The 14,057-nt window shown below is 59.3% G+C and overlaps 1 protein-coding gene across 1 annotated transcript in view; it reads left to right on the forward strand.

The window, feature by feature from the left end:
- Positions 1-14,057, forward strand: part of STK10 (serine/threonine kinase 10) — an 88,056-nt gene that overhangs the window by 7,612 nt on the left and 66,387 nt on the right. The window contains exon 2 of the mRNA XM_054568048.1: positions 11,947-12,111. Coding sequence (XP_054424023.1) covers positions 11,947-12,111 — 165 coding nt within the window. The remainder of the gene's footprint in view (positions 1-11,946; positions 12,112-14,057) is intronic.

Consider the following 14,057-nt stretch of genomic DNA (forward strand, 5'->3'; position numbering starts at 1 on the left):
CAGCTGGGGCCAAGCCCCCGGCGCTGGTGGCCGCTCATGCAGAGGAAGTGGTGACAGGCACAGGCAGGGCTAGCAGAGGAAGTGGCAGGGGAAGGGGTGGGTGCCCGGGTGGGGAAGCTGGGCGCTCCTGGGGCCCCGGCGGGTGTGGGGCTGCTGGTGCCGCAGCGTCCAAGGTGCTGAGCGCTCCTGGGGGCTGCTGCCCGCGGGCGGGGAGGGACATCTCCAAAACAGCCTCTCCCCCCCTTGCCCTTCCCACCCTTCTCGTTCCTCCACTGCCCTCGCCTTCCACTTCCTCCAGCTCTCCTTCCTCTTCTTTCTCTCTGCTTTCCCCGTCCCTATGCCCCCGCCCAACCATAGCTTACTTATTTCTCTCTCACTCACAGGCTCAACCAGAGGCAGTTCAGGCCCTGGGACATGAGTGTCGGCCACGATGCTGGTGACTAAAGAGTTAACTCTCACCAGCCTCCCACCGGGGATGGGGGGGGGGACAGCCGGTGGGAGTCCCCCAGGGGCCCCCAGGCACAGAGCCCTTTCCGCCTGCCACTCTCATCCTACTGTGGCTCAGCTGGGGCTCCTCCCCACTTTCTGGGTCTCCTTTCACATGTCTCCTCCTCAGAGAGGCCTGCCCCGACCCCCTCCCTGACCGCGGTGACAGCCCCTTGCTGGTTCCTTCAGAGCACCCGTCACAACCTGGGTTTTCTTGCGTGTTTCCTTGTTTATTTTCTTTCCTCTCTGGGAGAGGGAGGGGCCGCAGGCAGGGAGCTGTCCGCCGCCCGTGGGGAGGGGGCCGCCTGCTTGAGGTTGGTGCCCGCCGGCCTCTGCCGAACGGGTGGACCCGGACTGAGTCCGTGGCGGGCCCCGCTTTCCCCCTCCCCAGCTGTGATTGTAACGCGCTACTTTCTGTGTGGCCTTGGAGAAGTCACCTTACCTCTCTGAGCTTCAACATCTTTAGCCGTAAGAGGAAGATCAGACTATGTTCCCCTGAGAGACTTTGTAGCAATTGAGACCTGCGGCCGGCCCTGGCCGCAGTGCCCAGCTCAGAGAGGGGACAGTGAATGTGACTGTTGTTGTCCTCGTCCTTGTCATAAGGGCTCTTTCTGGGGGTGACTGGCTGGCCCGGCCTCCTGAGGAGCGAGAAGCAGATCCCCAGAGGCTGTCCCTGGATAGTGGCCGGTGTGCCCAGTCCGCCGGGCCAGCCAAGAGCCAGCTGCGCTCGCGCTGGGTTAGGACAGCCGCAATTCTGTGGAGGTGGAGGCTGCAGCCCAGCCCTTGAGAAGCTCACTGCCGGGGGAGGCAGCCTCAGCTCTGTGCCCGCCCGTGGACGGTCCCTCGGGGTGGCCAGAAGAGCAGCAGTGTTCGTGCCTGGGCGGGCTGGCCGCTCCGGGCCCCCTTCCCCTCGCCGCCTTCCTGGAAAGCTGCAGCCGGACTTGTCCGGCAGCCCAGGCGCAGCTCTTGGCCCTCTGGGGCGGTCACTGCCGTGAAAGCTGGCTTTGTCATGCTGAGGCGGTGACCCCGGCCAAGCTGGCAGGTGTCCCTGTTAGTCCTGGGACTCTTTTCTGCCTTTGACCCGCCCTTTGGTGGACTCTGGTGGCATGCAGGGGATGTGAGCTTTTTCCTGAGCCACCTGTACCCTGGGGTACCCTTACCACCCCACCCCCACTCTGAGGTGACAGGTGCTGGGGCTGAGGAGAGGTGACTGGGGTGCCTCCACCACGGAGGGACCTGGGCCGGTGCCACCTCTGATCAGTCTGCAGGGCTGTCTGCGGCCGCCAGCAGGGTGCCCTGCAGCAGACCCCTGAAGCACCCACCTTCCCACAAGAGCCACCCTCCGAGGCCCTGACTCGGTGACACTCTTCATCCCACAAGTCCCAGCTTGGTCACTGTCTTTGCTGCGTGATCTTGGGCAAGGGACGTCACCCCTCTACAAGGGCCTCGATTTCCTTCTCTGCAAAATGGGGTGACACAAAAGCTCTCAAAAGCAGGACGTAATCGGTGTCTTTTATTTTTTTCAATTTATTTCTTATTGATTTGAGAGAGAGAGAGAGAGGAAGTGGGTGGAGAGAAACATTGATTTCTTGTCCCCCTTACTTATTCATGGGGTGCTTCTTGTGTGTGCCCGATCGAACCTGCAGCCTTGGCATATCGGGATGACGCTCCAACCGACCGAGCTACCTGGCCCGGGTCAGGGCACGGTTGTCTCTGTGAGGCTGCCACTCAAGGACGCAGAGTCAGGACGTGGCAGAACTGGCCGAGCTCAGCCTTGCATCTAAGTTATGTGCAGTGTTAGCGTGGGCACGGGGAGAGGGACCGGCCTGTGTGACCAGAGAGGATGTCAAGTGGCCCAGCCATTTGAGGAGGCGTCTGGCAACAGGTCAGTCAAGTCCAGGCTCGTGGACGCAGCACCACGTGACCCGTGTAGCTCTGGCTGACAGCGGGTGACTGGGCGGCTCTCGGGTGGACCCGCCGGTCAGGGGGATGGCCTGCAGCTGTTGCAGACGGTGCTGGAGCTGCAGAAGCGGAAGCGCTTTGTGATCCAAAGGGCTTTTCATAACACGCTGCTAAATGAAAGGAAAGTGAGCAGTCAGTGTGCACACAGAACCCCATCTTATGGAGGATGGAGGGACACCGCAGTGGGCGAGCGCCCGTGGGGGGCCCCTACGGCCCAGCCCCGCTCTAAGCTCCTCTCACAGGTGGACTCAGCGGGTGCCTGCTTGCGACCGCCCCCCAGGCAGGAACTGCCAGAGTCTTTATAGTACAAGGGAGGCAAGTCAGGGGCAGAGAGGTCCCGCAGGTCCCTCCGGGTCACACACACCACTGGGAAGCGCAGGGGTTGCCGGGCCCTGGGAGGAGGTGTTCCGAGATGCTCAGGGACTGTGGGTGGGTTTTTTTCTTTGTAGCATTCTCTTTCAAGAGTCTTTTAATGAGGACAGGTTGTTTTATAGAACAATAAAAAGCAGGACAGAAAGTACTGTTGCTGGAAAACACTGCGCAACCCTACCCTTTGAGGTTCGGCCCCGCCTGGAAAGCCGGCAGCCGAGACCCCGGGACGTCAGGCCCCAGGTACCTGGATGGTGCGGGAGCAGAGGGGGCTCGCCCGGTTGGGCGCCCCTTCTCGCCTCCGGTTTGCCCTTGACCCCAGGCTGCCCTTCTGCTGTGGCGAATGGGCATCCGTCCGCAGGCTGGAGGGCGCCCGGGAAAGTGGCAGCACCTCTCTCCAGGCCTTTATCAGCGATACGCAGGCTTGGGTTCCGCGTCACTTTTGAAGAGCTGAGATCTGCAGGCTCCCATGTCCCCGGCCAAGTTGGACAGATCGCCCGGGTTTTCGGCCAAGGCCGGGACGCGATTATCTTTGGGGCCAAACCTGTTTGGGTTTTAGTTTTTATTTGCGGGCCCAGAAGGGTTCTGAAGCTCGGCAGCTCCCCGCCAGGCCCCTGCGCCCTGACGGGGAGAGGGTGTGAAGTGCCCGCCTTTGGAAGCTGCCATTCCCCTGCTTTTGTGCTTCGTAATCTTTGTCATCCTTAAGTGTCGCTTGTTCTGAAACTCGGGCCTCTCAGGTGTCACTGAGCTGAAACTGGGCCCTGGCAATTATTGGCGCGGGTGGCGTCTGCCCACTTGGCAGGGTCGGTTGACTGTGCACGTCCTGGCCCCGCGAAGCCTGTGGCTTCTCCAAGGGAGAGAGGACCCACCTTCCGAAACTGGCGACCGGCTTGAGGTTCAGGAATCTAACTGTGTGGTGAAGAAAATGGACTTCATGTCACTTTCCTTTCTCCTCTTATGTGGGGGCTCCATTTCTCTCTGTTTGTGAGGAGGTACAAACCCCAATTGATCCTTTCATCCATCCACCCACCCACCCACTTATCTATCCACCCATCCACCCATCTACTCCCGCATCCACCCATTCACTCACCTATCTATCCACTTACCTATCCACCTGTCCACTCATTCACCCATCGCCTGTCCACCCATCTACCTGTCTATCCACCGTCCTCTCGCACATATGTCCTTTCATGGGCCCTCCCGCCCATCTGCCTGTCTGCCGCCCACTCTCCCACCTTCCCCTCTACCCACCCTCCCATGCTTCCATCTATCCACTGGCTGTTCCGTGCCTAGCTCTGTGGGGAAGCCTAAAGTGAATGAGACACGGGCTTCGTCTTCCCGAGCTCACAGCCAGGTCAGAGGGAAGATATGAACACAAGTGATCTTGTGTTCGAGGCACCAGATAGTCTGTGATAAGAAAGCGTGAAGAAATCCTACTGGGGCGGTGGGAAGGAGCTCTGGGAACATGTCACGGGGTAGCTGAGTAGACTTTGCGGGAGGTTACACACAGGCGGGGGTGGAGGAGGGAGCGTGAAGAAAGGCGTGGGACTAGGAAGCAGGAGGGCCTGGGAAAGGAGGAGGTGGTCACGGGGCTTGGGGAGCGGGGGCTGCAGCCTTGGAAAAGCAGATGCGCACAGGCCGCCGGGGCCGTGGGTGCCAGGCCGGCCAGGGAGCATGGGCTTTATCTTGTCGGCAGCTGGGAGCCATCGGAGATTCGTCCTAGGAGTGTGGAAGGTGGCAGAGGCTGGGACGGAGCAGGCGGACTGGCACACGCAGCCTGTGCCGGGCAGGAGACCCTGGAGATGTTTATTCTCATGGGCGATTGAGGGGAGAGAGCACCAGGCAGAAAGCCAGACCAGAGCGGGGTCCTGGCAACTGCCTCCTGGCCGGGAGACCAGGGCAAGCCACCTTCTGCCCCCGGACCTTGGCTCCCCCTTCAGAGGAGGCACGGGCAGTCCCTTTGCCTTGCGCGCTTCTGCTGGGGGAGGAGGTGCTCCTTCTCCTGCCTCAGGAGAGCGCAGGGGCCTTGGCAGGCCTGTCTTACACTCGGGCCCGCAAGGACTCGGCCTCTGGAAGCCACGCTCTGCTGCACACACAGTTCCCCTCTGTGGCTCATGCACGCCTGCCAACCCGGGCGCTTGGGGACTCCGAACCAAGGCTGCACAGGCCGCCCGTCCTGGCCCTGCGCTGCCCTCAGATCACCCTGCCTGGCGTCCCCTGCGCGAAGCCCGTGCTGCTGTGGCCCTGGCTCTCCCGGGGGTCCAGTTCCCTCCCTCCTTAATAGAGTCCAAGCCTTTCCCGCAATTGGCAGCGGCGTTACTGTGCAGGGACACCATCGCTGTGTATTTTGGGACACAGACCAAGCCCCTCCTTGCTTCCAGCGGCCTGAACCGCGTGTGACACATGGCTGGCCCAGCCATCAGGAATCCAGAGGAGGGGAAAATAGAAACCTTTAGCCTCGACTGCTCCGTTCTTTGGCTCTGACCCACACGCCAGGCTGCTCATCTGTCAGGTCAGCTGGGAGCCGTCCCTCACGCCCGGTTGCTAGGAGACCTCCCTAGCAAATGATCCCGCCTGCGCCTCTTCCCACTCTCTGCACCCAGCGCTTTGCTTCTTCCCAGAAAAGGAGATGCCCTTTTCTGGGGCTGGGGCTGGCGTGTGGGCAGCGGGTTTAAGATGCTCCCTGAAGCCGGTGAGAGTACGGCTTTTGCCAGGCGCAGCCTTGTGTGCCGCCTGCTGGAACTTTCTGCAGGGATGGCAGTGTTCCGGGCCTGCTGTGTGCAATGTGGCGGCCACTGACCGCACGTGGTTGGTTATTAAGCACTTGAAATGTGGCTAATACAACTGGGGAAGTAAAATTTTAATTTCCTGGCATTTCAGGTAATTGACATGGCCATAATGTGGCCTGTGGTGACCATATGGGACAGCGCAGCTCAGGTGGGGTCCGGAGAGGGCAGACGAGGGCAAGGTGACGCAGTCACTTTCGGGGCACCAACCCCAGCATGCAGGACCCTCCGGCCTGCTTTCTGCCAGTGTCGCAACCCCTGAGGAAGGAAAAGCACCACCCTAAACAAACCAAAAAACCAAGAGGAACAACCCTGTTGGCCTGCCTTGGGTCACGTGGCATGTCGGAGCCCCTGGCTGGGACTGAGAGGGTCCAGACTGACTGGCTGGGCCCCTGGCTGTCACCTGGGCCAGGTGAGCTCAGCCTGTCGTAAACCGTTTGCACCAAGAGCGCGGGCGAGGCGGCTCCCAGAGGAAGCTGGAGCTGTGAGCGGCCAGGGCGTGGGTGCCGCGCAGGCCCCCCGCTGCCTTCTGTGGACTCCCCCTGGGGCCTGAGCTGCCCCAGGATGCATTCCCTGCAGGGCCTGGGCTCCTGCCTTCTTATTCACGCTGCTTGAGTGAGGGCTGCTCTCCTGTTCTGCAGGTGAGGCGGCTGTCACGGACTGGACTCTGGTCACTGCAGGCGCCTTTGTGGACTCTGTTTCCTCATCTGCAGACTGGGTGTTGGGCAGCTGCGGCTTAGGAGTGTGGCCAATGTTCTCTCTGGTCCATAAGTTCTGTGACATCAGCTCTTTCCCTGGGGGAGGGAGAAGAGGAGAAGGCAGGGGACACGGTGATGATCAGCCAACAGCCAGGAGGAAAGGGGAGGACCTGGGGGCTGTCCCCTACTGGCCGTCACTGTTGACTTCCTAGCCCCCCGCTGGAGGGCCCCTGGGGTGGGGCAGAGCTGCCTGCAGGGAGGGCTGTCCCCACCTCCTCCAGGCTGGGCCCGGAGCGGCACAAGGGGGAGGATTGTTCCCACAGAGGTCCCTGGGCTGGAAAACACAAGTGGCCACTGTGTTTGCTCTCGGGTGTGGACCGAGGCGTTAGTCACTGCCGGCCAGCAGGGCTGGGCGGGTGCTCCCCCATCCTTCACCGGGCCTCAGCCAGTGGGAGAGACGGACGTCAGAGGGCACAGACAGCCACTTGTTCTTGGCGTGACTCCTTGCCTGTCACCTCCCACCGGTGCCCTGTCCGCCTGGACCACCCTTCGCTTTCCAAGAGTCGCCCACTTTCCAGAGACCTCAGGCATCACTCCCCCACCCTCCTACTGTGCAGAGAGGGAAACGGAGACGCAGAGAGGACCCTTGCACAGTGACGGGCGCCTCTGGCAAAGTGGTCAGGAACGTGGACTCGGAAGCCACACAGGCCTGATGTCGCTGCCCAGCCGTGTTATTTACCTGCTGTGCGGCCTCAGGCAGGTGACTTGACCTTTCTGAGCAGCAGTTTTCTTATACGTAACATGAGGCTCTTAATGGTAGTACCTCCTTGATGTAAAAATTAATGGAGGGGATCAGACTGTCTTTGGGTGTCCCCTCTGGGCTCTGCTGCCTCAGCCCTGGACTCAGCTGGTTCCATTTTCAGGCACCCCTGGGGACAGCGACGGCCCAGTGGCTCCAGGCCTGCCTCTGGCCCTGCTGGAGGCTGGCAGCAAGCAGGGCAGGGGACACCTCAGCCGATGTCTGGGCAGTTTTGCTGCATTTTCTTGGCTGACTTGCGCATCTCCCTGGCCCTGAGCCAGCCACTGTGCTCCTGTCGGCCAGCGTGAGTCACCCACCCACCTCAGAGACAGGTGGCATTCTCGCCATTGAATCTTGCAGCCTGGGAATGGGGGCGGAGAAATTCGGGAAGCGTGAGCCCTGTTATGGGAGGGCCATGACGGTGGGGACCCCCAAATGTCCCCTCTAGGCAGAAACTGCCTCTTTCGCCAGAAAACTGCCGCAGGCTACCAGGGGCTCACTAAACAGTGGCTGAGTGAGGGAACAGGGGAAAGCCGATTTGTGGCGGCTTAGTGGGGGCTCAGGTCAGTCCTGGGGGGTCCCGATACCTCTCGGAGCGTGGCTGGCTCCTCCGGGAAGTGGACATGTTGGCTGACACCTGCCTTGCTGGCCTGTGGGCAGATGGAGTTTGGGCAGTTGCAGTGGCCCGGCTGCCACACACGCTGTCAGCTGTGGTTGTCGTGTATCTTTAGTAAATGGAGCCGGAGGAGCAGGGAGCTGGGCACTCGCCAAGAGGGGCCTGTGGGGGAGACTCAGCTCAGGCAGGCCGGCCTTGGATCCAGCCCTCACCCCGCCCCTCTAGCTCTGTGTCCCCAGGCAAGTCACTGTGCATCTCTGAATCACAATGTCCTCATCTGTAAACTGGGGACGCTGACGTTTATCCCTGAGCCCTGGGTGGAAGGTGAGGTGAGGGACTGGGTGGCGGCCTGCCCTGTGGCACGGGCGAGTGCTCACGCAGCGTTTGCTGCTTTTATCATCGGCGTCATGGTGTCCTCTGGGGCCTGCAGGTGATGGGTCTCGGCCAGGCTTTTTGGGACTTTGATTGGGGCCAAGTCACCACGTGCCACGATCGCGCTCAGCCGTCTCTGGCTGGCGCTTGCCTCTGGAACCCAAGCTTGGTGCCTGGTGCCCCGCAGCATGGAAGCCGCAGCCCTGTGGCCAGTGCGGCCTTTTAGGGCGGGGCGAGCTGGGATTTTTTAGTCGTGGAAGAGGGACTCTGCCCGCACCTCCCCCACCTCCAGGAGAAAACACTCCTTTTAAGGAGACCCAGGGGAAGGTGCCTGGCAGCCTCCTTCACCAGCCCTCAGGAGTGGAAGGTGAATGGTGGAGGGGTGGCCTTTGCCCCCAGCACAGCCCCGCCTGCTCTCCAGCGGAGGCAGCCGGGGGGCGGGGGCGGCTGGGAGAGCTGGTCAAGGCCCCCAGGGGCCCTCTGCCGTGCCTCGGGCTTGCGGAGGGTCTGTGCGCAGGGTGAAAGGATGTGTTGATGGTCCTCGAGTGGGGCAGGTGTGTGTGTGCATGTACTAGAGACAGACAGACAGACAGACAGACAGCCTGACTGCCTTACTGATGGGGTGTGAGGGTGTTCTGAAGAAGCTTCCAAAGTTGAATTAGGGGGGGAGGACGCCTCCCAAGGTGAACTCTAGGACAAGGGCTGAGCCCGCGGAATGGCCCCACGTGAAAACCCCATCGCTGAACTGGGCCGATGTGGAAGGTGTCGCAGACTCTGGGATGGAGGAGGGATGTGGCCACAGGGGCGCAGGCCCAGCAGCAGGACCGCCGGTGGTCAGACCCAGCTTCGTCACCAGAGTCGCCGGGGACTCTGCCTCGGTCTCCTCATCCGGACAGGAGCTCATAATAGCAGCTGCATGGTCGGGTTAGCCCATGTTGAAATGGAAACCGAGCGAGGTCCCACGCAGAGTGGGCCCATGAGGAAGTGTGGACTTTGCAACTCAATTAACTGAAACATTTACCTGAACTGAGAAAAAATTTACGAACGAGTGTAAAAATTGCCGATTGGCAGGACTCCCTTCTAGAAGGCTCCCTGGCGAGATGGAATGCGCGGTTCCTGCTGCGCCCGCAGAGGTGCCCCGCCTCCCCCTGCCGGTGCTCGGGGTGGGTCACTCCAGCTGGACCTCGAGCTCCTCGCGGCCACGGTCGGGCGTCCGTGCCTCCGGGCCGTGGGCGCCCTGTGCCGTGGGGGCCTGGGACAGCGTGCGCGTGTCTGTTGGCACCTGTCTCAGAGGCTTCTGAGTTCGGGGGCTGACAGGGAGCGCTTGTGCAGTGGCAGAATCTTGCAAGTTAGAGGATCCAGATTCACAGGCTGATGCCACTACCCTAGTTCCAGTCATGTCCCCTCTCCCAGCCTGGACTTGCCTGTCTGTAGAATGGGGACACTGAGGAGCTGGTTCCTGTGGCGATCACGTGAGGGGACGCGAGTGCCCATTGTCGCCCTTGGGGAGCTAGGTGTGCCGAGCAGATGGCCACGGGCGATTCGGGCGGATCCGGTTGCGTCCGTTGGTGTGGCGTGTGCTGCCGTAACCGGGGAGATCCGAGGCAGGGGCCTCCCGCCTCTCCTCCGGTCTGGCCTTGCTCACATGAGAGGAATTCACGCGAGAGACGACACATACAGTGGAAATGAGATAACACGTCTATTTATGAAACACAGGAGCACCAGGCTGCAAGCAGGCACCCCGCTGGTCTGAACCCCACGTGCCGGGGAAGAAAGTTGTTAGGAAGTCTGTTCCCTACACTTGAGCCAAGGCTGCAGGGGGGCACTCAGCTAACCTGAGTGTGCCGACTGTCGGGGTTCAGGGGTTTTATGCTTTATAAGTTCAGCTTCTAGACTCTCCCTTCTCCTCCCCCTCCTAAACCTTGGGAATAGTGTACAGCTACACAGGCTTTCTTCCTCAGCAAGTAAAGCCTCTTTGTCTTAGTGACAAAGTCACTTAGTGAAGTTGCTGCAGAAGCTCCCTTTCCCAGTAGAGTCTCAGGGACTCCCCCCTGCCCCCCACGTCTTGCGCTGTCCCTGCTTGTCTTGCGCCGTCCCTCTTGGTGTTCGGAACACCCGGCGATCCTCTGGGGACTGCTCGGGACTGCTGAGCCAGCAGGTGAGTCTCGGCTCCCTCCGCCTCCCTGCCTTCGCTGACTGCCTGTCCCACCTGACACTGCTGTCCCCAGGGAGGCACCTCGGCGGAGCCTGACAGGGCTGCTGCTCAGGGTGTCCCTGGCAGCCTGCCTCCCGGCGGATCGCTGGTCAAAGGCTCCGGACGAGTGGCCGGCTTTTAGGGCCCATGTAGCAGGAAGGAGCACGCTCTCTAAACAAACACCGGAGCCCTGAGCAGCACGTGGGGCTCACGGGACCACCTGAGGGGACTTTGGGTCCTGCTCCCTGTTCTTGGACCTCACCGTGGGTGGAATTGCGTGTGTCCTTGACATGGCTATTTCTCTCGCTCTCTGTTTTAAAATCATTGTAAAGTATGTGTAACATACAGCCATTTTTAGCCATTTTAGCCATTTTTAAGCGTATGATGCAGTGGCATTAGGTACATTCACAATGTTGTCCAACCTTCCCCACTGTCCATTTCCAGAACTTTCTCATCATCCCAAACAGAAACTCTGTCTTCATTAAACACTAGCTCTCCATTCCCCCAGTAACCAACCCCTAGTGACCTCTAGTTGGTTTTTGGGCTCTGAATTTGATGACTCTGGGTACCTATAATAAGTGGAACCATACGGCATTTGCTCTTCTGTGACCGGCTTATTTCACTTAGCATGATGTCTTCAAGATTCACCCAAGTTGTAGCACGTGTTGGAATTTCCTTTTTAAGACTGAATAATATTCCATCCAATGTTGGGACCATGTTTTGTTTATCCGTTCATCCCCTGATGGCCGCTCAGGCGGCTTCCGCCTTTGGCCCCTGGGAACGGCGCTGCTGCAGGGTGCTCAGCCTCAATCCCGGCTTTCGGTTTTTTGCGTATTTATTCCCAGGGGTGGAAGTGCCGGGCCCTAGGCTAGCTCTGTGTTTCTGCCAGACTCGCCCACGGTGGCCGCGCCATCTTACATTCCCTGCAGCCACGCACAAAGATTCCAGTTAGTCCACATCATCGCCAACACTCATTTGTCATTTTTAAAAATTATAGCCATCCCTGTAGGTGTGAAATTCTCTTTCTCTTTTTCATCAGGGAAGAAATAGTTGTTCTGCCCACGTGAAATGCATCTAAGAAGCACTTCCGGTGTAACTGTGGTGGGCACTTAAGACCCCTTTTCATTTTACTTTTAATGTGTATGTAATGATACAAAGAAATGCACGCAAGGTTCCTATTAATATGTTAAACAATACGGACAGCGTGAAAGGCCCTTTGACTCTCTCCCCAGCCTGCTGTCAGGCAGTATCTTTCCAGAGTTTTCCATGCATTTACATGCATGTGAGCATTCATGAAAGTGTCCTTTTTTCCACTTTTGTATAAAAGGACCACGTTGATTCTTCAGTGACTTGGAATTTTTACTGAACAACTCAACAGTCTTTCCCTGTTGGCATTTGTGGAGCTATGCCTTCGGGTATTTTTGTTTATCTCATATGTGTCCATCTTTTAAAATACGTAACGTATTATCATACACGGAACGTCGTTTCTCACGCACGCTGTGAGCACAGGCCCTGGCCAAGGGCGGCGCGTCTCCCGCAGCAGCCCCCGACCCCCACTGGACATCTGGCCCCCGTTTCCCCGCTCCGCGGCCTCCCTGAGCTGGCGTCCAGGGGTCCGCTTCCTGCCGAGCCTGCCTTGTTGACCTCTCGTCTCTGCTTTGCAGGCCAAGAACAAAGAGACGGGCGACTTGGCCGCCGCCAAAGTGATCGAGACCAAGAGCGAGGAGGAGCTGGAGGACTACATGGTGGAGATTGAGATCCTGGCCACGTGCCACCACCCGTACATTGTGAAGCTCCTGGGAGCCTACTACTACGACGGGAAGCTGTGGGTAAGGGTGCCCCCAGCCCGCCCCGCGGCTCCCCCGGCCTGGCAGCGGGCCTCACTCAGCCTTTCCTCAGCATCTGCCTGGAGGGCGAGGGCCAGGGCCAGGGCAGGGAGAAAGTGAAGTAGGGGGGCTTCCGGGCCCCCTGCCCCTCTTCGCTGCGCAGCCTCCCCACTGCCGGGGGCGGCGACAGCGGCTCAGAGCAGGAAGGAGCTCCCAAGTTCTCCCGCCTGGCCTCGAATCCTGGCTCTGCGCTTACGAGGTGCATAACTCTGGGCGAGTTCTTCACCACTCCGTGCCTCAGCGTCTCCATCCGTAAATGGGATAATCGCCGTACCTAGCTCACAGAGTTGTTGGGGGATTAAGTGAATTAATTCCTGCTAGGCGCCCGGCACAGGGGAGTTGGCTACCGTTGTTACTTGTAGTGGTAAAATCGTCTCCTCCGCTGTGGTGGCGGCCACATGGGGGTTTCTTTCAATGGCAGCACCAGGGAAGGGGCCCCTTAACAGCCCTGTCCATCCTCTCCGCTCTCCCAAGGGCCCTGGGTTTTCTGGGACTGCCCTGCCCGCTCAACAATACCTTAGTTTGTAAAACCCAGACTTCCTGTCTTTCCAAACGTTTCTCAGCCAGTATTTTATATATAAAACATGTTTGTGTCGCCAAAACTCAGTGCGGCTGGAACAAAATGGTGTGCCGGAGAAGGCTCTGGTGCTCCTGGATGCAGGTGGAAGACTTGCCGAGCCCCACGGCGACCTTTTGCAGAGGTCGTGTGGGCTCAGTGGGGCTGGTGGGGCCGATTGGTGCCGGCGGTGCTGATCGGGGTGGGGTGGGGCGGTGGCCTGGCCCGCGTTCCCGCACACAGCGCGCCGTCACTGGCAGCTGCTAGTGGTGACTCGGGGGTCAGCAGGGGCCGTTTTCATGCATTTTAGCCCCTGCTTTATGACGTGTAGAAAGCATGCTAGTGTGTTTTAGTTACATTTTAGGAAATCAGTGGGGAGTTTGGAGCTGACAATGTAACGCTTTATGATTTTTCTACTTAAAATAATGGGAAGTCGGCCTGCACTTGGCTTTTTTTCTTTTCTCTGCAAAGAATGCCTGATTTTGACGACAACGACTGATGTTTAACAGGGAAATCTGGGGAAAGGGTCCTGCTGTCTCAGAGACCGAGGGGGTCTAGAAATGCCGTTGACGCGTGTGCCCCCCGGGGACGGGGATGAAGGAAGACCATCTGACGTGGGGCGAGGACTTGGCCCCCCGCCCCCCCAGAGCTCTGTCTGATAAAACTGGTGCCCCCCCCGCCCCCGACCAGAGCCAACTTCCCTTCATTCTCTGAGCATCTCCTTGGGAGGCCTCCTAGATGTCACTGTGGGGGGATAGAAGCACCACGAGCTGGTGTCACCTGCAGGTTCAAAGCTCCTCCTTGTCCCCTGTTTCCCGGCACCTCTGGAGGAGAGCAGGGCAGGGAGACTGGCCACCCTTTTCCAGAGGAGGGGACAGAGGTCCGGAGGGGGCAGGCCCCTCGCTCACATCACACAGCGGAGGCCCAGGAAGCCACTGCCCATGCGTTTCCTTTGTCTTGATTTATGCTTTTCTTATTTTAACAAATTTAGCAATTACAATGGACCCCTGAACAACATGAGTTACAACTGTGCGGGTCCCCTTGCTGTCTGGAATTCTTCCAATAAATACCTGTGCTGTTTCCATCTGAGGTTGGGAGTCCGCGGATGAGGGCCGGCCATGCGCATTGGTCGACGCCATGTTGTCTAGGGGACTCGAGTATCCACAGGTTTCAGTGCCCATGGGGGCCCTGGAGCCAGTCCCCTGGGGATGTCGAGGGATGACTGGTGTAGCCAGTTTGGGGGAGTTGGAAATTACAAGCAGCCCTGGCTGGTATGGCTCAGTAGATTGAGCGCTGGCCTACAAACCAAAAGGTAGCCAGTTCGGTTCCCTGT

This window comes from Pteronotus mesoamericanus, unplaced genomic scaffold (assembly GCF_021234165.1).
Source record: "Pteronotus mesoamericanus isolate MK-2021 breed Mesoamerican mustached bat unplaced genomic scaffold, CSHL_Meso_final contig_2, whole genome shotgun sequence".
Lineage (NCBI taxonomy): Eukaryota > Metazoa > Chordata > Mammalia > Chiroptera > Mormoopidae > Pteronotus > Pteronotus mesoamericanus.